This window comes from Ahaetulla prasina, chromosome 5 (genome assembly GCF_028640845.1).
Source record: "Ahaetulla prasina isolate Xishuangbanna chromosome 5, ASM2864084v1, whole genome shotgun sequence".
NCBI lineage: Eukaryota > Metazoa > Chordata > Lepidosauria > Squamata > Colubridae > Ahaetulla > Ahaetulla prasina.
The window spans coordinates 123,871,533-123,892,530 of NC_080543.1; the positions used below are offsets into that span (position 1 = coordinate 123,871,533).

The 20,998-nt window shown below is 41.4% G+C and overlaps 1 protein-coding gene across 1 annotated transcript in view; it reads left to right on the top strand.

Moving 5' to 3' along the window:
* Positions 1-20,998, top strand: part of DACH1 (dachshund family transcription factor 1) — a 454,001-nt gene that overhangs the window by 199,176 nt on the left and 233,827 nt on the right. The window contains 1 exon segment of the mRNA XM_058185826.1: positions 1,794-1,909. Coding sequence (XP_058041809.1) covers positions 1,794-1,909 — 116 coding nt within the window.

Sequence of the window (20,998 nt, forward strand, 5' to 3'; positions counted from 1 at the left end):
GTAGGTTTTTTTTTTCCTTTTTAAAAGTGGATGTCTCAAAACACAGAGATGATCTAATGCTAACAGTGAATGCAAGCATTGTGCTACATGTATTTCGGCATCTAGAATGGACTCCCAAAGAAAATAACTCAAATGCTTTTAATATGAATATATTAATGCTAAACTATTTGAAATTCACCTCCAGAGCAAGGGTGGGTTCCACTTATCTTTACTACCGGTTTGCAATGGGATCGCACGCGCGCACTTGCTTTGCTCATGCACACTTCTGCGCAGGTGCAGATCACCCATGATGACGTTGTGGCGGGTGGGCAGAACCTCCCGCCGCTTTTACTACCAGTTCTATAGAACCGGACTGAACCGGGAGCAACCCACCACTCCTCCAGAGGATACAACAAAAAGAATGGATACAATTTAAACTGAAAATGCTCACTGAGAACTTGTAAATTGTTCCATGCCTCTCTCATTAATATAAAGTTAATCATATCTGGGTTGCAAAAATCAGAATTGACACTAGATTGTTGATCTTCTCAAATTAATAGTCCTATTCTCAAGATTGCCTTGATCTCTCTCTCTCTCTCTCTCTCTCTCTCTCTCTCTCTCTCTCTCTCTCCACAGATTCATCTACCTATTGATGGAGTTATCCATCCATCTTCTGTCTGTTATGAGGCAGCCTTTAAACACTGTCCAGAAAAATACACATAAACATTCCATTTAGTCCTACTATTCTTGAACATGGCGATAATGATTCTCACATTCCCTTGATATGTTAGATTCTTTCATGAGTTTATCGCATGAAGCCATCCGTGACAGTAAACAATGCTCAACAACTTCTCTTGGAAATCAGATGTTTCAGGCAGCCCATCTCTTGTACCCTGCATGGCTCTGAGAAGGTATAGAAGAATCACCTTCAGAAGATTTCTTTCCCCCAATTGTTGTGTGGGTGCAGTTGTTCCGAAGGCCGACACAACACGTTTACCACAGCCATTGATGTATCCTTGGGGAACAGATGTAAAGTCCCAGCACTGCGATTTTTCAAAAATGGTTTATAAACAATAAACCGTCCCCTGACTAACGTACCATATTTAAAGCAAGATTTTTCACTGCATAGAATAAGGGTTAAATGATAACTTGACTTATCTTTTACATGACAAAAAAATAAAGAAATTGCAAGACCTTTTCACATATTAGATATGTATTGTCATTTATCATCCAGATATCGGAGTAGTAGTGCAAGGTAATAAAACATATCATCGAAAAATGTGCTATAGGTCTGAATCACTCTCTCATTCCACCTCCCAGCTAACTGTAGTATTAAATCAAACAAGCAGAACATTTCCTTGGGCGGCCATTGCCTTTTAATTTCCTGAAGAACCTTAAAATATCATTCATTACAAGTACTACACATATTTGGTTTTTAAAAGTCTCATAAATCAATAGCAGGCTGACTGTAATAATTATTACAAGTTAGTGCATAATTTTCGTGCTGAAGGCTCCGTGTAGAACTTTAGCATATGCAAACGAGGCAATTCAAACTGTGTATAGATATTAATATGAAGAAGCAGGTAACGAGGTGCCGGCTATGAATTATGCATCAAGCGCGGCTGATCTTCAATGAAGAAAATGAATTCAGCATGTAATCTAATTAGTGATGGAAGTCTATTACATCTAACTGCAAAAGCAACCGTCCTTGAAACAAATTTATTTACAGTCCATGTTACCAATTGAAACAACTTTGAAATGATGTGTAAGACAACAGCTTAATTGTAAACTTTTTTTTTTCTTTTCTTCCGAAGCTCCAGACCTGGTCGGCCCCCAAAACGGACGCAGAGTGTGACTTCTCCAGAAAATTCCCACATCATGCCGCATTCCGTCCCTGGTCTTCTCTCACCGGGAATTATCCCACCGACAGGTAGGAACCCCCGTAACGTGGACTGGAAAGTCTTCAAGCCACGTGGCCTTTGGGGCATCAGAAGGGAACCTACTGAAAACAGTAGATCTCCACAGGTTGAGGGATGGAATTCATCCACCATTTTGTATTCCACTGCTGTAGCTTCCTCAAAATGAAAATATCATTTGGCTTGTTGGTATGACAGGTTAGGTTGCATACTTGACCAGGAATGCTGGTTTTTACAATCAGCTGAAGAGGACTTCTTGTTTTCAGCTACCAATGAGGAGCTGTCCATCCCACTAGGTAGACCAGACTATGAGAGCAACTTCAGAGAAATTCCTTTTTATTGGGATTGGCCATAACAACAGATTCTTGAAATTCTGATTGTTTTGGATCTTCTTCTTCTTATACCCCAGTGAATTAATTAGACATCTCCTTAAGTCACTTCCAAAGCTTATTTCTTTGTCCTAGACTTAAAAAAATGCTTCAGTTTATTTTGCCTAGATTCCTACATATCTACCATCAACACATCCTCCTTAGTCTCCACAGTGCTTCCTCAGGTGCTTTTGTAGGTATCTTGTACCCAAAACATAACAGCGAGCTAGCCATAATATAGAGCCAGTTTGGTGCAGTGCTTAAGGCACTGTAGAAAGTTAGCACCCACCCTGCTCCTAGAAGAATAAAATATTTTAAGGAAATATTTAAAGGCAGGATAAATATTTTCCCTAAAACAGAAATAAAAAATCTTAAGGGAGATAGAAACTCAGAGCCCCAGCTCCCTGCCACCCAGCAGATACTTTGTGCCCATTAAGAAAGACTGGGCCAGCCTATCTACAAAACAAAAGAGCTTCAGCTTCAGGGTGAAGGAATTAAGACATGAGCCTTCAGGACATAATAGAATTAACTCACTAAGACACAGAGCACAATCTCACTACTTTGCACAATCTCCTAAGGACATTGCAGCACCCTTAGAAACTTCCACCAAATGTAGCTCAGACAAACCCTCAGGATTTGTACATGGCCCCATGGGAGTCTGACAACAGCCAATAGAATACATTTTCTTGCACAGGAACAGGAAGCTCAAGTGCAAAGCCCAAGAGAAAATATAAAAACCTCTCACTCTCAACTCCATGTGGTGAGCTGCACCAGAACCATGTGCTTGGTGGTTCTGTTCATCATTAAACCATCTTTACAATCAGCCTCTATGTTTCTGGTGTCTTTCTCGCAACTTGGAACTGAACCATATGGAAGTTTCTTCCCACAGCATCAGTCTAGAAATAATGAGTTCTAGTCCCACTTTCTAGTCCTAAAGACAGCTGGGTGACCTCAGGCTAATCATTCCATCTGAGCCCTAGAAAGGAGGCAATGGTAGGCCACTTCTGAAAACCCTTACCAAGAAAGCTAGAGGGACTTGTCCAAGCAGTCCCCAAAAATCAGGCATGATTGAACAGAAGGGCTGGAAAATAGCCATCGTACGTATTAAGGATACTTGAAAAATTAATGGAGTTTGGCTTAGGACAACACAGGTCCATTGAAGAGAAGCAGAAACTTCTCAGAGTAAAACATTTACAGAATGATTATGAAGATCAAATAAGCAAGCTGCTAGTACTGCCAGCTAGGAAATAGGGTAAATGAAAACTGGAAGAGAAATAAAAAAGACAACTGGAGAGAACATTCATTAGAGGTAGTCCTTGATTTACAACTGATCCCTTAGCAATTGAAGCTACAACTGACCCAAAATTACTGAGCCACAGTGGCACAGTGGTTAGAGTGGAGTACCGCAGACTACTTCTTCTATCTGCCGGTTGCCTGCAATTTGGCAGTTCAAATCTCATCAGGCTCAAGGTTGACTCAGCCTTCCATCCTTCCCAGGTGGGTAAAATGAGGACCCAGATTGTTGGGGGCAATAGGCTGACTCTTTAAACCACTTAGAGAGGGCTATAAAAGCACTGTAAAGCAGTATATAAGTCTAAGTGCTATTGCTATTGCTATTACAACCCAAATTTGAATTTCCAAGGGTTGGTGCCCCTCTGTAGTCACTACATTTGGGTGCTAAACTTTGGATGATTGGCAACATGACTGCATTTATGAATGTTGCAGCATCCCACATTAAACATGACCACACTTATGATGTGCTGAACACTTTCAGTTTTGGCACTATTGCATCCATAGCAAGCCATTGGTTTGCTTAATAATCAAGGAATTTGCTGAACAACTGGGCATTCACTTTAGAACCCTAGCATTCAACTAACAACTGCTGCATAAAAAGGTCCTAAAATTAGGTTGGTCACACGACCAACCCATTTTGCAACTGTTATATGACGTACGGTTGTAATGGGTCTGTTAAATTACAGTCATATGCTGAGAACTACCTGTAGGTGCAGAATGGGAATATGGTCTGTAGACACCAAAAGCTATAGAATTCACGGGATTTAAGGATCCATTTGAAAACGTGATAGAAATACGGCAACTGAAAATTCTGTGGTGCAATTACATGCTAAGTGAATATTAAGATTCGGGGGATATTTGAAAATACAGTTTCCACAGCTTTCTTCTTTGTCTCTGCTTACTCAGCTCATTTTTCTCCCTCTTTCCTTTCCTTCACCTACTCTTCATTTCATTCCCACTCTATGTGTATGTATTCTGATCTGCAGTTTGATGATTGCTGGAAAAGTCTTTTGTTTATATATATTTAAAAAGTGTGTATCCTTTTATTTTGCATACTATTGGTTTTGTAAGAGTAGGATGCCTTTATTTGGGGAAAAAAATGAAAATTGAAATGATGGAAATTGCATGTGATTCTCTGTAAACAGAAATGAACGCATCTGGAGAAGGGGAGATGGTCAGAGAGATATGGAATCATTCCCAACAATACCTACAGTGGTGGTCAAAATTGTGGAAACCTTTTGGGGAAAGTATATTTTCTAAAACTAGCTAATAACACCACCTTTTTTTTTGTAGTAGTACCATGTAATCATATATCAATGGAAAGATAATTTAATCAAGAGTGTAATGCAATAATTTTTATGAAGGATTTGCTATTAGAATAGCAGTTACAGTATAAAGAAGAAAAGTAAAACATGTAGAAAAAACAAGATATACAAAAATTATTACCATAGAAAAAAGGAGATATACAAAAATTATCACCATGTCAGTTAATACTTAGTTGGGTAACCTTTAGCATGAATTACTGCCTTACAACCAATTTTTTTTACTTCTGGAGTGGTTGAATGATTGCGCCTGTTAACAGGGTTTTATTGCTGGGTCGCTTCTGACTAACAAGTTTCTTTAGTCGGCTCCATAGATTTTCAGTTGGGTTAAAGTCTGGGCTATTCCCAGGCCATTCCAGCAGTGGAATGGGATTATCTTGAAACTGCCCCCCCAAAAGTGGTGTTATTAGCCATCAAACCTCAAAAATACACTTTTCCCAAAAGGTTTCCACAATTTTGGCCACTACTGTATATATTCTCTATTATGCCAGATTTCTAGATTCCTCTTCTGTTCCCCATCTCAAGGTCAAAGAGTAATAATTGCAAGCAATAACGGTAATTCTTGTCCACATAGCAGTCACACACATGGTTATTTGTTGTTTTTCCAGGAAATGAAGTAAATGTATTTTTCCCCCTGAAATCTTGTCTCAGCTATCACATTCATTAAGAAAGTGTAACAAGTGATCCAGCGGTGGGTTTCAGATATTGTTACCACCGGTTTGCCGCACGCGCGCTCACTTCACATGAACACACACACCTTTTGTGCATGTGCCTGGCCTTGAAATCATGCCTAAATAGGATGGCATAGTGAACATTCCAAGTGAACATTCCAAGTGAAACAAGGCAGGGGTGAAATCTAAAAATTTTCCCTACCGGTTCTGTGGGCATGGCTTAATTGGTGGGCATGGCTTGGTGGTCAGGTGACTGAATGGGCATGGCCAATAATAATAAATAATAAAAATAATAAAGTATACAAAACTTGGGAGCGCACCAGTCTACTTTCTTTAAAAACAGAGGCACCTGTCTACTAATTGCCTTTTTTGGGGAGCGCACCAGTCTACCTTCTTTAAAAATAGAGGCACCGGTCTACTAATTGCCTTTTTTGGGGAGCACACCAGTCTACCTTCTTTAAAAATAGAGGCACCGGTCTATTAATTGCCTTTTTTGGGGAGCGCACCGGTTTACCTTCTTTAAAAAGAGAGGCACCAGTTTACTAGCTGCCTACAGCACTGATCAGCTGTAATGTGGCCCTTTGAAGCGCTGCGGCAGTCATTTAAGGCCGTGTGCAGCTGTATCACCACCGAGAGCTTCAGGGACAGAGAAGAGGAACAGCAAGGCGTGGGCAGTGGGGTGGGGCAGGGATTTTTGCTACCAGTTCTCCGAACTACCCGCCCCCCCCATCGCTACCGGATCGTGCGATCTGGTCCGAACCGGGAGGATTTCACCCCTGAAACAAGGTGATCATTCTAAAGAAAGATCACCTTGGAAGAATCAAGAAACATTGGCTGGTTTCCTTGATCCTTGTATTATCAACTTGATCTGCCTTCCTTTGGATTTTCACATCTTTTAATGCTTCATCCAGTGGTTGGATTCAGCCAGTTCGCACCAGTTTGGGAGAACCGATTGTTAACTTTCTGAGCAGTTTGGTAAACTGGTGGTTGGAAGAAATCTTTAGGGCAGAGAACCGGTTGTTAAATTACTTGAATCCCACCACTGGCTTCATCAGAATAGTCAACGGTGGTGGGACATGATCTTAAAGCTAACTCAGCCTTTTAAGACCCTGTGTAATTCTCGGTGTGAACTGCAATTTCCCACTTTGCTTCTAAGGTAACGTTTTGCATTTCTGGTGGAAGAGAAACTTCAGAGTTTCCCCTCCTTTAACAGGGATGTAGGAATTACACAGATCTGTTTCCCCAGCGGTGTGAAGCTCCAGGGCTGTTTTTATTATGGCCATTCTTTGGCAAGGAGTGATTACTAGAGGCTTATGGCTTTTTGTAAAAATAGGCTTTCTACAGAAATAGACAATCTGAAGGCAGCTGAAGGCAGAGAGTACATAAGACTCATAAGTCTATTGCCATGCATTAAATTCCCAGGGAAAACCTCCATCTCAAGAAGGGACTTCTGGCGGTATCTCTTTAGCCTGGTTTTTTTTTTTTTGCTCATCTGCTTTCCAGAAATGTTTCTGGGTTTTGTTGATACGCAGCTGAAGATAGGAAGTTAAAGAGGAACTTTTGTTTATTAATTTTCATTGATCATATTTAAAGACCACCCATCTCCTTCATAGAGTGATTGTGGGCAGTGTACCGATGCAAAACTTCTCAGACTCTCCAAAATAGTCGAAAAGCAGGGAGGTGTTAACTCATGAGTAAAGTTGCAAAATCTACAGGCAGATAATAAATCACTTTGAATATGACTGTGCACTATCTTGAAGCTTGAAAAGAGAAATGGAATTTGAGTCCAAGTGATGTCAGTCTAGGTCCTAGGAAGAAGTGGGAGACACATAAATTAACAACTAGTTCGCCCAGCACCAAAAATGTGAGCATGCACAGGGTTTTCCACGCATGTGCTTTGCTCGCACGCATGTCTTGCACGCAGCTACAAAAACACAGCTAAATAGGACAGCATAGTATCGGAGGTGATGGCATGGCCACTCACAGATTGCAACTACCGGTTCACCCAAACCAATCCAAACCGGTCCTAGGAGAAGATCGCCTGAGTTTAAAGGGTTGATGATTGCCATGCTGATCCTGCATGTACTCAAAACAGTCAACACCAGCACTGATTATGTTCCCTAGTCAGGTTATGAAATGTCTATCAGCAAACAACCAAGCTCAGAGTGCAGGATTCTTGCAACTGTGCTTCCTACTCACAAACAAACCGATGCTGTGTATCTTGTAGTGGACTACAGTGGATAATGGCTGGGTGATGGTTTATTTATTTATTGGTTTGTTTTTTTATTAATAAAGTATTGCTATGCTGCTGTATTTCCAACAGCCTGCGTGGCACAGAAATGGATGGAAACTTAATCTAGACAAAATGGAGTTGTTGACAGGAGATGGTAAACCATATTTTTCTGGAGGTGGCTATAGCCTCCTAGAATGATATATCCAGGAATGAAATTTCCCAATTTCAGTTTAAGGTATCTCTGTGTGAAGAAATTGTCTTTAAATAGGCAGTTCACTTGGGATAAAGTTTCATGAGAGACCCATCTATAAAACCGTTCTAGTGGTTGATGGATTCATCTGTACTTATTGGGGATCATATCAACCCTTAGAACAGGGGTGTCAAACTCTATTTCATTGAGGGCTGTATCAGCATTATGGTTGCCTTCAAAGGGCCAGTTGCATGTAAGACTATTAGGTGGGCGTGGCTGGGTGGGCGTGGCCGGTGGGCGTGGCCAGCTTTTGAGCTCCTGGGGCACCGGGACCCTGCAGTCCAACTCAGTCCCACTTCCCTGAGGGGGTTCCCAGCCATGCTTATCTTTTCCTGCTATTGGTACATTTCTGCAGGGTGAGGTGAGGCAAGGCTGGGCATGGAGAGGTGGGTCCGAGGCAGTGGGGGTCGACCCCCTTGCCATTTCCAGGGCAGTCCCATGGGCCAGATCTAGCCACATCATGGGCCGGATCTGGCCCACAGGCCTTGAGTTTGACATCCCTGCCCTAGAAGTTGAATGGAAGATCTTTTGCTTGCTTTTTTTTTTTAATAAACAAAATCCCTAGACAATATGGCCAATCTTTTCTAGTATCTCTAGCCCAGTGCTGGTGAACCTAAGGCACCGCTTCCAGCACGCGAAACCATCCCATGAAGAATGCGCGTCCTCACTGTCTCCTCTTCCACATTCCTGATCACACATGCGCCGGTCAGCTGGCTATCATGCGCATGGGAGCGTTGGAACTCGGAAGAGCAGCATTCCGGCATCCGACCTTCCGGCATCCGACCTTCCGGGTTGCCATTGTGTGCATGAGTGATGGCCAGCTTTTCGTCGGGCGCATTTCCGTGCCAGTATCCAGGTGTTTGGGTGTCAGCTCGCAGATGCATGATGGACCGCTGCTCTTCTGGATATCGGCACTCCTGCACGCACAAAGGCCAGTAGGGCTGTGTATACCTCATGGGATGGTTTCACATGCCACTTCCGGCATGCAGGCCAGCATGCGGGAATGTCAAAGGTTCGCCATCACAGTTCTAGCCCTACTGTGGTCTTAATATTTTATTGCCCACATTCTGAAGAACTCAATAATTTCTTAGTGAAATAATAGAATATAAAAAGAGGAGAGGTTTCCGGCTTCTTTCTCCTAGCAAGTGCCAGCCAGGGCTGAAGAACTTTCTAACTGGGGAAGTTGGGAAAGGTTTCTTTGGTGCCTGCAAAGTCCTTTCTGCACAGCCGCCCATTCCACTGGAACCAATAGTGGGTTATAAAATGATTCCCAGCAACTGTGATTTTTCACAAAATCCTAGCGGAGAGCTAACGTTGTGAACTGTGCCCCGTGTTGCAAGGACAATCATTCAGTGATTCTCATTGTGCCTGTGTGTGGTGCCCTCCGGAAATAAATTAATTCAATAATTAAAGGCTGCTGTGATTGTATATTATCCATTCATAGGACAGGCGTCCTGCCATGTCTCTGAAGGATACCTGGTGTGAGTTGCCTTCAAGAGGGAGACCAACTCCTAAGGCTCCTCTGAGATCTTTTCTTCCGCATGCACCCTTTTGCAAGCCAACCGTTTTGAAGATAAGTAGATGCGTTGCCATATCACTTGAGGAAAGGATGTGTCTGAATTGGCTGATGCCTGGTAAAGAGCAAAAGGAACAGCTGTGGCTCTCAGGTCCCCATGGAGAAGGGATTGCAGAGCCCAATGTAATTTCTCCATCTACAACGGGCAGTAATCTAATTGGTGATACGAAGTCTCCCACTTTCTCTGTGCCAGAGCTGCTCTTCTCCATCCTGTCCTCCCTTCTTCCAAACTTGCTTCTGCTGCCAATCTCCTCCTCAGTGACGGAGAGGGTGGGGTTCACTTTGATTCATTGCATTGAAGCACGGGTGCTATTCAGCAGGTTTTGGAGAACCGGTAGCGGACATTTTGAATAGTTCGGAAGAACCGGCAAATACCACCTCTGGCTGGCCCCAGAGTGGGGTGGGAATGGAGATTTTGCAATATCCTTCCCCCAGGAGTGGGGAGGGAATGGAGATTTCGCAGTATCCTTCCCCAGGAGTGGGGAGGGAATGGGATTTTGCAGTATCCTTCCCCTGCCACACCCACCAAGCCACACCACGCCCACCAAGCTATGCCCACAGAACTGCTAGTAAAAAAATTGAATTCCATCACCAAGCCTTGTTGGGGCTCAAATATTTCTCGAATCACAAATACTTCCTTATTTCTGAAGCTTCTCTAAATCTGGTCTGTTGTCCTTTTGCCTCTAAAATGAAAGCAGTAGTCGGATTGGGCTTGGCCCTCAATAAATGACATAGCTGAGCCATTTCACTCTTATAGAGGGGCCTCTGGTGGCTCAGCAGACTAAGTCTGTCTGTTATTAACACAGCTGCTTGCAATTACGGCAGGTTCTAGTCCCACCAGGCCCAAGGTTGGCTCAGCCTTCCATCCTTTATAAGGTAGGTAAAATGAGGACCCAGATTGTTGGGGGCAATAAAAGTTGACTTTGTAGATAATATACAAATGGATGAAGACTATTGCTTAACACAGTGTAAGCCGCCCTGAGTCTTCGGAGAAGGGCGGGATATAAATTCAAATAAAATAAAATAAATAAATAAATAATCATGATCTGGGATTCACAAATGACTTTCCTTGTTGGATAGGTCGACAGCATCTGCTGATCATTGGATTACCTTTATGCCCTGTCTTCCTGCCTGACAGAAGGCTAAAATTACTTCATTCCCAGTGTAATTCAACTAAATTAAAACAAATTCCTCCCAACACAAATTCCTCAGTCCTATCGCAAACCTTGGTCCAATTAGGCAAACTGTCAAAGGCCTTTCTTGGCAAATGTTCAGAAGTCACAAAAACAAATGTAAGACGTAGACGAAGCAGAAGACGAAACTGTTAGATTCGGGCAATAATGAGGCAGGAGACCAGATGAGTAACAACAGCTCTTTAGTATATAGTGAACCCAGCAACCGCAACGGTAAAAAACCCCTCCTTATATACAGTTCAGCTGGAGGCTTCAGCCAATTAGCAACGTGCTATTTCCCGCTCTATTTTCCCTCCAAAACCCTTAAAGATACATTACAGAAACTACCAACGTTGTTTTCCAGCAAAGCCCAAAAGCCGTTACTGGTCTGTTTTAAGACTTATGGGAGGGGCCAATCATCTCTTGGCCCTACCCCCAAGTTGTCCTCTCTGCTTGAGCTGCTCTTGTCTTCTGGCAGCTCTTCTCATGCATGCATTAGGAACAGGCTCCTCCTGTTCCTCTGCCTCACTACTATCAGTCTCTGGAGGCTCTGGAGTCCACATCTCACTCCCCAATGACCTTGGCCTCACCTCAACCTCATCGCTGTCCGACTCCATTGCCAGCTCCACAGGCTGCTGTCGGACCACAACACGGAACCCCAGCTTCATGCCATCCTATTTAGGCACATTTTTGAGGCCAGGCGCATGTGCTCAAATTTGCAAACCAGTAGGGAAAGTAAGTGAATACCACCCCTGGTTATATGATAAAATAAGATACAAAATACGAAAGTAAATAGGAGAACGGTAGGGAGGAAGAGGGGGAAGAGAAGTGAGGAAGGATAAGAGAAAAATAAGCATTGACTTCCAACTCTCTCTCTCGCAGTAAAATGGGGCATTAACATCAAATCACAACTTTTCGTTTAATAATATGAGCAAGCCATTTCTATAAAGATCTATCAATCTAATCAGTAAAACCCAAGATCAAAGTTTCATTCTTTTCCACTTCACCATGAAGTTCAGAAGAGGTCTCCATGTGGAAATAAAGTACTTAGGTTCTTTTCTTTAATCAAAATAGTCAATTTTGCCATTTCAGCCAACTCCATCAACTTCTGCAGCTGTTTGTCCACGTTAGGAATTAAAGTGTCGTTCCATTTTTGTGCCTACAATAATCTTGCTGCTGTAATATCCAAGCGAAATGTTGGAGGTGTGATTGTGATGACGCTACATATTTTCATATTTGGTGGACTTGCAAGAAAATTCAGGTCTTTTGGATAAGAATTTGGTGGATTATTCAAAATGTACTGAAGAAGAAGATAAAGTTCCTGCCACAATTTTTCCTTTTGGGAATTATAACGGATTGTACAGGGATTGAGACTAAACTGATTCTGAATTTAATAACAGCAGCAAGACTGTTGATTGGACAATACTGGAGGAAAGAAGAGGTACCTACAATAGAAGAATGGATACTGAAAGTCATTAATTTGGCTGAGATGGCTAAAATCTCAGCTTTTTAAAAAGACAATACGCAGGAAAGATATTTAATTGAATGGAAAAAATGGATTGATTATCTACAAAATAGATATCAGATTAAGAAATATCAGATTGCCTTTGAATAATTAGAAAGTTATTTTAGGTAATGGGGAGGGGGTTGGGAGATGAAAAACTTTGGATGTGGTTAATTGGATTGGAAGGGAAAATTTTATTCTATGTTTGGTTTATGTATAACAATACCTTGTGATTGACCCGTGAAGCCGGGGGAAGGAGGGGGACGGGGTTTTTTTTGGGGAGGGAGGGGGGGAAAAAGGGGGAAAAATGTCTTTGTTTTTTTTAAAACTCTTTCAATAAAAAAATAATAATAATAATCTTGCTGCTGTCAACATATATAGTAACAAAGTCCCATTTTTTTTTTCTCCAGGTCTTTTTCCATTAGGCCCAAAAAGGAAAAGTTCTGGTTTTATCTTTATCTCCATCTTCATTTTTTTCTCTATTATAATATGAATCATACTCCTTTTCTTTTGCTTTATCACATGTCCACCATAGATGGTAAAAAGTCCCTCCTTTACTTTTACACTTCCAACATTCATTTCACATACCTTTATACATCTTAGATAACTTATCTGGTGTTAAATACCAATGATACATCATCTTACAGAACTTTTCTTTTAGATCATAACGTCATGCTTGAACAATGGGAAAATATGGAGTTTGCCCAAATTCATGACCACTGTTGATGACACTATCTAACCATTTCATCCCCTATCACCCCCTTCTTCTTTTACCCACCATCTTTCTCAACATCAGCTCTTTTCCAATGAGTCTTCTCTTCTCATTTGCTGGCCCAAGTATTTAAGCTTCAGCTTCATAATCTGTCCTTCCAAAGATCAGTCAGGATTGAGTTCCTTTAGAATCGACTGATTGGATCTCTTTGCAGTCCAAAGGACTCTCAAGAATCTTCTCCATCCAATTTGAAAGCATCAATTCTTCAACGCTCAGCCTTCCTTCTGGTCCAACTCCCACACCCATACATTATTACTGGAGAAACCATACTTTGACTGTAGTGCAATTGGTGTTGTTGTTAGTTGCAAAGTCATGCCCAACCCATCGCAACCCCATGGACAACGTTCCTTCAGGCCTTCTTGTCCTCTAACATCCTCTGGAGTCTATTTAAGCTCATGCCGACTGCTTCAGTGACTCCATCCAGCCACCTCGTTCTCTATTATCCCCTTCTTCTTTTGCCCTCAATCGTTCCCAACATTAAGCTCTTCTCCAGTGAGTCCTTCCTTCTCATTAGGTGGCCAAAGAATTTGAGTTTCCTCTTCAGGATCTGGCCTTCTAAAGAGCAGTCAGGGTTGATCTCCTCTAGGACTGACTTGTTTGTTCACCTTGCAGTCCAAGGGACTCTCAAGAATCTTCTCCATCATCACAATTTGAAAGCATCAATTCTTCAATGCTCAGCCTTCTTTCTGGTCCAACTCCCACACCCATACATTATTACTGGAGAAATCATACTTTGACTGTAGTGCAATTGGTGGTGTTGTTAGTTGCAAAGTCATGCCCAACCAATCGCAACCCCATGGACAACGTTCCTTCAGGCCTTCCTGTCCTCTAACATCCTCTGGAGTCTATTTAAGCTCATGCCGACTGCTTCAGTGACTCCATCCAGCCACCTCGTTCTCTATTATCCCCTTCTTCTTTTGCCCTCAATCGTTCCCAGCATTAGGCTCTTCTCCAGTGAGTCCTTCCTTCTCATTAGGTGGCCAAAGAATTTGAGTTTCCTCTTCAGGATCTGGCCTTCTAAAGAGCAGTCAGGGTTGATCTCCTCTAGGACTGACTTGTTTGTTCACCTTGCAGTCCAAGGGACTCGCAGGAGTCTTCTCCAGCACCATAGTTCAAAGGCCTCAATTCAGTGCATTTTTTATTCTTAAATTTGAAAACATTTCCTTATTTCTAGAACTTGCTCTCTGCAATCTGGTCTCGTATGCAGGGGTAATTCATCCTTTCTTACCATCCATATCCATGACATTACAAAGTTCACCGCTACAGATTTACACTTAGTTAGCATTTGCATATGTTTGAAACAGAAGTTTTCTTATGTAAAAGTCATAAATTTGAAAGAACCACTTGTAACGTATGGCCCTTCTCATGTTAAAGATTTGCTAACCAATCTCAAATCCAAGCCATTGGGAACATTAAGAAAAATTAACAAGGTGCTGTTGTGTTTCTGACTGTTAGTCTTATTTACATCCCTAATTTTGCTCATCACAAGATTTATTCCCTTTTAATTTTATTTATATAAGATTGACTACAGAAATACCTTGAAGTGCATTTTAAAAATATTTTTCATTTTCCTGGTGTTTGCTTCTTCCTCTTATAAAATAACCTATAAAATAACTGAGAACATCTTTTCTGAAATATTTACAAGGGTTTTCACAGTTTTAGTAATAGTACTTTTAGGTGAAGTTTGTGCTGATGGTTCTCTTCTCTGTTTGCAAGAGTGGAAAACCATCAGAATGAATTATGCAGTCCGGAGGACTTTTCACAGTTCTGATCTTGGTATAGAAAAGAAACAAAATTTGGACTTCAAGATTAGGAGCTTTGGAATTCAACCGTTACAGAAATAAATAAAATCAACAATCGGGAAATCGGAATAAACTTCCAGTTAGCCTTATTGGGAATGTTCCCTGAGGACATTGAGAAAACAAAAGCTAAAAAGTTGGTTGTGATAAAAATTGGAAACGCACCCAGTGTTGAAATCTGAACCGGTTTGCTACCGGTTGGCTGGCCGTGCATGCATGCTGTGCGCCAAGCACGTGCTGCACGGGCACATGTGCAGTGTGCACCAAACGTGCACATGCGCAGTAAGCGCCAAAAGGAGGCTTGGGAAGGTAAGTAGAACAGCGGGGGGGAATCAGCTGTGCCACATGATTTAGTTTCTGTAGAAAGCAGGATTTCCTGCTTTCTAGCAAAGCTAAACTGCGTGGCACAGCTGATCTTTGGAAATACCAGTTTGGAGGAACTGGTAGCTTTTTTAAACTACTGGTTCGCCTGAACCGGTAGCTAACTACTGGTTTGCCCAAACCGGTAGATTTTTTAAACTATCGGTTTGACTGAACTGGTAGCTATTTTTTTACTACCAGTTCGCCCGAACCGGTAGTTTTTATCACTACCGGTTCACCCAAACGGAATGAACCAGTAGCATTTCATCCCTGAACCAACCCATTGATTACTGCTTCAAATGGGACAATGTGAACGGTAGTTTTCTGGAGATAGACTGGATTTGGAGACCCCTCTCCCCCCAAAATATCACCACCCATTTTTGTGACAAACACGAGCCTCATTTTTACCATCAGAATCAGAAATATTTTTATAATGCATTCTAAAACAAATAGATGAGGATTTAGATTAGAAACATTTCTTATAATAAATGACATGTTAAAATTAGCCGAGTCCCTAATGTATCAACATTTCTGAGTTGTAAGTTATCTGTTGTTGTTTTTCTATTTGTAATGAACAAATATAAATACAGTTATTCTTGAAAGAAATGAGGCAGTTCATTAACACAGTTGCCCTTAAGTGCTGTTTCTACTACTGTTGACCCTAGAAGACACCCCTCCCTCTCAATTCTTAGAGGCAATGAAGCAGATCAGAAAATGACTGGAGCACCAAGAGTGGAAATCTCAGCCAGAAAACAAATGTGTTTGGATTAGAATTCATTATTGTGAGATCATGCAACAATATTCTATCTTCAACAATCCACAAAGTTGTCTTTGGTAGCTTGGTGGCTTTGAAAAACCATCCTGGACCCTACAAATACTGTAGCGGTTATAATGCATTAGCAGTGCACTTGAGAAGCAAAGTTATTTTTCTCCACCGTGACCAGAGGTGTAACTTATGATGTCCTCATTGTCCCATCTGTTGGTTTTGTGAAATCATTTTCAGTTACAGTTTCTAATGCCTGAGGATGTGTAAAAGAAGCTAATGAACCCGATCTTGTGGCCTCTTGACCTCCTTCTTGGTGTCAGCCCTGAAGCCATTTTGGGAGCATCTTCAGGGCTGCCACAGCAAGGCTGAGTGGAGCTGTGGGAACATGAGAGGGGAGATAGAGATAGTTGGGGGATGTATAGTCAAAATAACATTCTTTCCCATGGGAGCCAAGGACGCTCCAGCAGGTGTTGGAGGGGCATTAACAAAAGCCAACTGGAGTTGAGACTGAGACCTGATTGGACTATGTGATGGACATGTGACCTGGGGGCAAAAACTTGGGGTTTTGATTTGAGTGGGGAAAACCTTGGGTCCTTCAGAGTCGGGTTTTCACCAGCTGTGCCAATATGACATTCCTAATAAATTCATGCTTTGAGGAAACTCTATGGTTCAGGTTTTGATTGCTTTGGGTCTGTTACTTGGAACCCTGACAACTTGAAGAAGAATATTGGCTGCGCAGATCTGAATAGGGTCTATCTATCTTTTCAGAAAACGAATGCATTAGGGACTTGATTGATTGATTGATTGATTGATTGAATAGAATAGAATAGAATAGAATAGAATAGAATAGAATAGAATAGAATAGAATAGAATAGAATAGAATAGAATAGAATAGAATTCTACAGTACAACACTTAATGATAGTCATAAGGTACAAATAAGAATCAGGAAACAATCAATATCAATATAAATTGTAAGGATACAAGCAACAAAGTTATAGTCATACAGTCATAAGTGGGAGGAGATGGATGATAGGGACGATGATCAGATTAATACTAGTGCAGACTTAGTAAATAGTTTGACAGTGTTGAGGGAATTATTTGTTTAGCAGAGTGATGGCATTTGGGAAAAAACTGTTCTTGTGTCTAGTTGTTCTGGTGTGCAGTGCTCTGTAGCATCATTTTGAGGGTAGGAGTTGAAACAGTTTATGTCCAGGATGCGAGGGGTCTGTAAATATTTTCACAGCCCTCTTTTTAACTCATGCAGTATACAGGTCCTTAATGGAAGCCAGGTTGGTAGCAATTGTTTTCTGCAGTGTGTGTTTTTTCCTCTGTGTGTGTGTGTGTGTGTGTGTGTCTGTATGCGTGCATGTATAGGCACACACACATACCTCCAAGTCTTTGTTGTCTCTTTGCAACTGCTTAAACTGATCCAGGCTGTTTTCTTGGCAAGATTTTAGAAATGATTTGCCATTGACTTCTTCTTAGGGCTTAGAAAGAATGACTGGTCCAAGGTCATCCAACTGGCTTTGAGCCAAAGGCGAGCCTAGAACTCATTGGCCCCCAGTCCATTTCCTTAGCCACTGCAGTAAGCTGCCTCTTGTGTAGGACTGCTTGGTCACAAATGATCCTTTTCCTGAAAGGATAAAAGTGTTGTGTGTGAGTCCAAAACTCATGATACGTAAGGAGAAATTATTTTCTTCCATTATCAAATTTATTATGTTTTATTTATTTGTTGTTGCTGTTGGTTTGTACATCTGATTTCTGCTGTACCACCTCGTGTCAGACTTACGATTTAATTGAATTTATTTACGTATTGACATCGCTTCCATGTTCTGTTCCCAAGGGTATCTTCTCATTTCGTCTCCCTTGCTCAATGTTAACATTTTGTACACTTCTTTGCAATTTCTTCCTTTTGTTCCTATGGTAACTTAATGTGTTTCCTTTTAATAGAGCTTACATTATAATCATTAGGGTCTTTATTTGTGACGATGTGGGGTTGTTGTTTTTTTTGTTTTTTTGTTTTTTGATTGTGTGTTTTGCTGCCTTGTATCTGTGATTGTAAAATGCTTTATAATTCCATTCCAAGGACATCTACACACACACATCTGGTGTTTGTTTCTGTTTCAGGTAAGATTTGGAAATATTTCACTTGCTTTCTTTTTTTTCTTTTTTTAAGTGTGTATTGACAATGTGGAAGCGAAAATGTCTGCTGGTTGGGAATCAAGCAAACCTTTGATTGGAAACATAAATTTACCCACTTGAAATGTTTCTCGTGTCTAGCTTGGATCAATCCATCTTTTCCCAAAGGATAAAGAATGTGTTTTACTGCTTCTGTTTTCTCTTTTTTATATTCTGGCTGATCCTTAGGAATCAAAATCTCTCTTCTGTGTCACTGAGCATAGACTTGTGAATTTCGTCTCTTTGGAATTAGAAACTATTCCAAGTGATACGAGATCTACTTGAAGTAGCTCTCTCTCTCTCTTTCTCTCTCTCTCTCTCTGTGTGTGTCTCTGTGTCTGTCTGTCTGTGTCTGTCTGTCTGTCTGTCTGTCTGTCTCTCTCTCTGTCTCTCTCTCTATGTGTGTGTTTCTGTCTCTGTGTGTCTTTCTCTCTGCCTCTGTCTTTCTCTCTCTCTGTGTGTGTCTTTCTCTCTGTGTGTCTTTGTCTCTTCTCTCTCTCTCTCTCTCTCTCTCTCTGTGTGTGTGTGTGTCTCTGTCTCTCTCTGTGTGTCTTTCTCTCTGTCTCTCTCTCTTTCTTTCTCTCTCTCTCTCTCTCTCTCTCTCTCTCTCTGTCTTTCTCTCTCTCTTTCTTTCTTTCTATCTGTCTCTCTCTCTGTCTCTGTCTCTCTGTCTCTGTCTCTCTCTCTCTCTCTGTGCCTCTCTCTCTCTTTCTCTCTCTTTCTCTATGTGTGTGTGTCTCTGTGTCTGTCTGTCTGTCTGTCTGTGTCTGTCTGTCTGTCTCTCTCTCTCTCTGTCTCTCTCTCTATGTGTGTGTCTCTGTCTCTCTCTGTGTGTCTTTCTCTCTGCCTCTGTCTTTCTCTCTCTCTGTGTGTGTGTGTGTGTGTGTGTGACTTTCTCTCTGTGTGTCTTTCTCTCTTCTCTCTCTCTCTCTCTCTGTGTGTGTGTGTGTGTGTCTGTGTGTGTCTCTGTCTCTCTCTGTGTGTCTTTCTCTCTTGTCTCGGTGTCTAGGTCTCTCTCTGTATGTCTCTCTCTGTATGTCTCTCTCTGTCTCTGTCTCTGTCTCTCTCTCTGTCTTTCTCTCTCTCTCTGTCTTTCTCTCTCTCTTTCTTTCTCTCTGTCTCTCTCTCTCTGTCTTTCTCTCTCTCTCTCTCTCTCTCTTTCTTTCTTTCTCTCTGTCTCTGTCTCTCTCTCTTTCTCTCTCTCTCTCTCTTTCTTTCTTTCTCTCTGTCTCTCTCTCTGTGTATCTTTCTCTCTTCTGTCTGTGTGTGTGTGTGTGTGTGTGTGTGTGTGTCTGTCTCTGTCTCTGTCCTTCTCTCTGTCTCTGTCTCTGTCTCTCTCTCTCTCTCTCTCTCTGTCTCTCTCTCTCTCTCTCTCTGTCTCTCTCTCTTGCTTCACTGTTTCTGTTTTTGTGCCATTTCTCTTGATGCTCGCTCACTATTTAGTGGTGAGGATGTTGAGTTTGTTGCTGTTCCTCCCTATTCCAGGATTGGCTTGTTTGGTTTTACTGAGATAGTAAAAAATGAGCAGCTAAATGGCGCAAATATGAGCCTTCATGTTGGGAATTAGAAAACAAAAAGGGACATTTTTCTGTTTATATGTGAATTTCAGCTGTTATGGTCACTACCACACAGATCCTCGCAGATGCTCAGATTTTAATATAACTTTGCAAATAATTAGTTCTTTTCTTATCCTATATGTGTGTAGACATGCAGGTCCCCAAAGATTTCACCATCTCTATAAAAATGCAAGACAGTAAATCAGGTGTTATCAAGAGTATTCCCAAATGGCTTTAATTGCCTCCTTTCCAATTGCAGAGATGCTCTTGCTTTCTTACTCCTGCCTGCGTGCCTGCCTGCCTGTCTAGCCAGCTATCTAGCAATTGGAATAGCAGAGTTGGAAGGAACCATTGAGGTCTTATAGTCCAACCCCCTGCTTCGGCAGGAAAGCCTATACCATTTCAGACAAATGGTTACTCATTCTCTTCTTTAAAACCTCCACTGTTGGAGCATTTGCAGCATCTGCAAAATTTAATTAATAAATAAATAAATAAATAAATAAATAAATAAATAATAATAATAATAATAATAATAATAATAATAATAATAATAATAATAATAATAATAATAATAATAATAATAATAATCTGGAAGCAAGTCGTTCCACTGGATAATTGTTCTCACTGTCAGGAAATTTCTCCTTAGTTCTAAGTTGCTTCTCTCCTTGATTAGTTTCCACCCGTTGCTTCTTGTCCTACTTTCAGGTGCTTTGGAGAATAGCTTGACTCCCTCTTCTTTGTGGCAACCCCTGAGATATCAGAACACTGCTATCCTGTCACCCCCTACTCCTCCTTTTCATTAAAATCATCGATCTAAAGTTTTGAAGTCCAAAGTTTGTATTAAATTGTCAAGGTTTTCATGGGTTCAGTGATCTTTTAGCCTTAAAAGAACTTTTAGAAAAATAAGAAATCCATGATAAAGTTCTAGGATGACACATGGAATGGAGTTCTACTAAAACATTCCTCTAACACAGAGGTCTTCAACCTTGGCAACTTTAAGACTTGTGGACTTAAACTCCCAGAGTTCCTCAGCCAGCTGGGAGTTAAAGTCCACAAGTCTTAAAGTTGCCAAGGTTGGAGACCCCTGCTCTAACAGATTGGCTCGACATATCTTCTTAGGGCTAATCATGTGAAGAGAAATTTTACATACAGAAGAGTCTGGACAGCCGCTTGTCTGGAATGGCATAGGGCAGGGGTGTCAAACTTGATTTAATTGAGAGTCCCATCAGAGTTGTGTTTGACCTCAGGAGGCCGGAATGAGCCTAGCCAGGATGGATGTGGC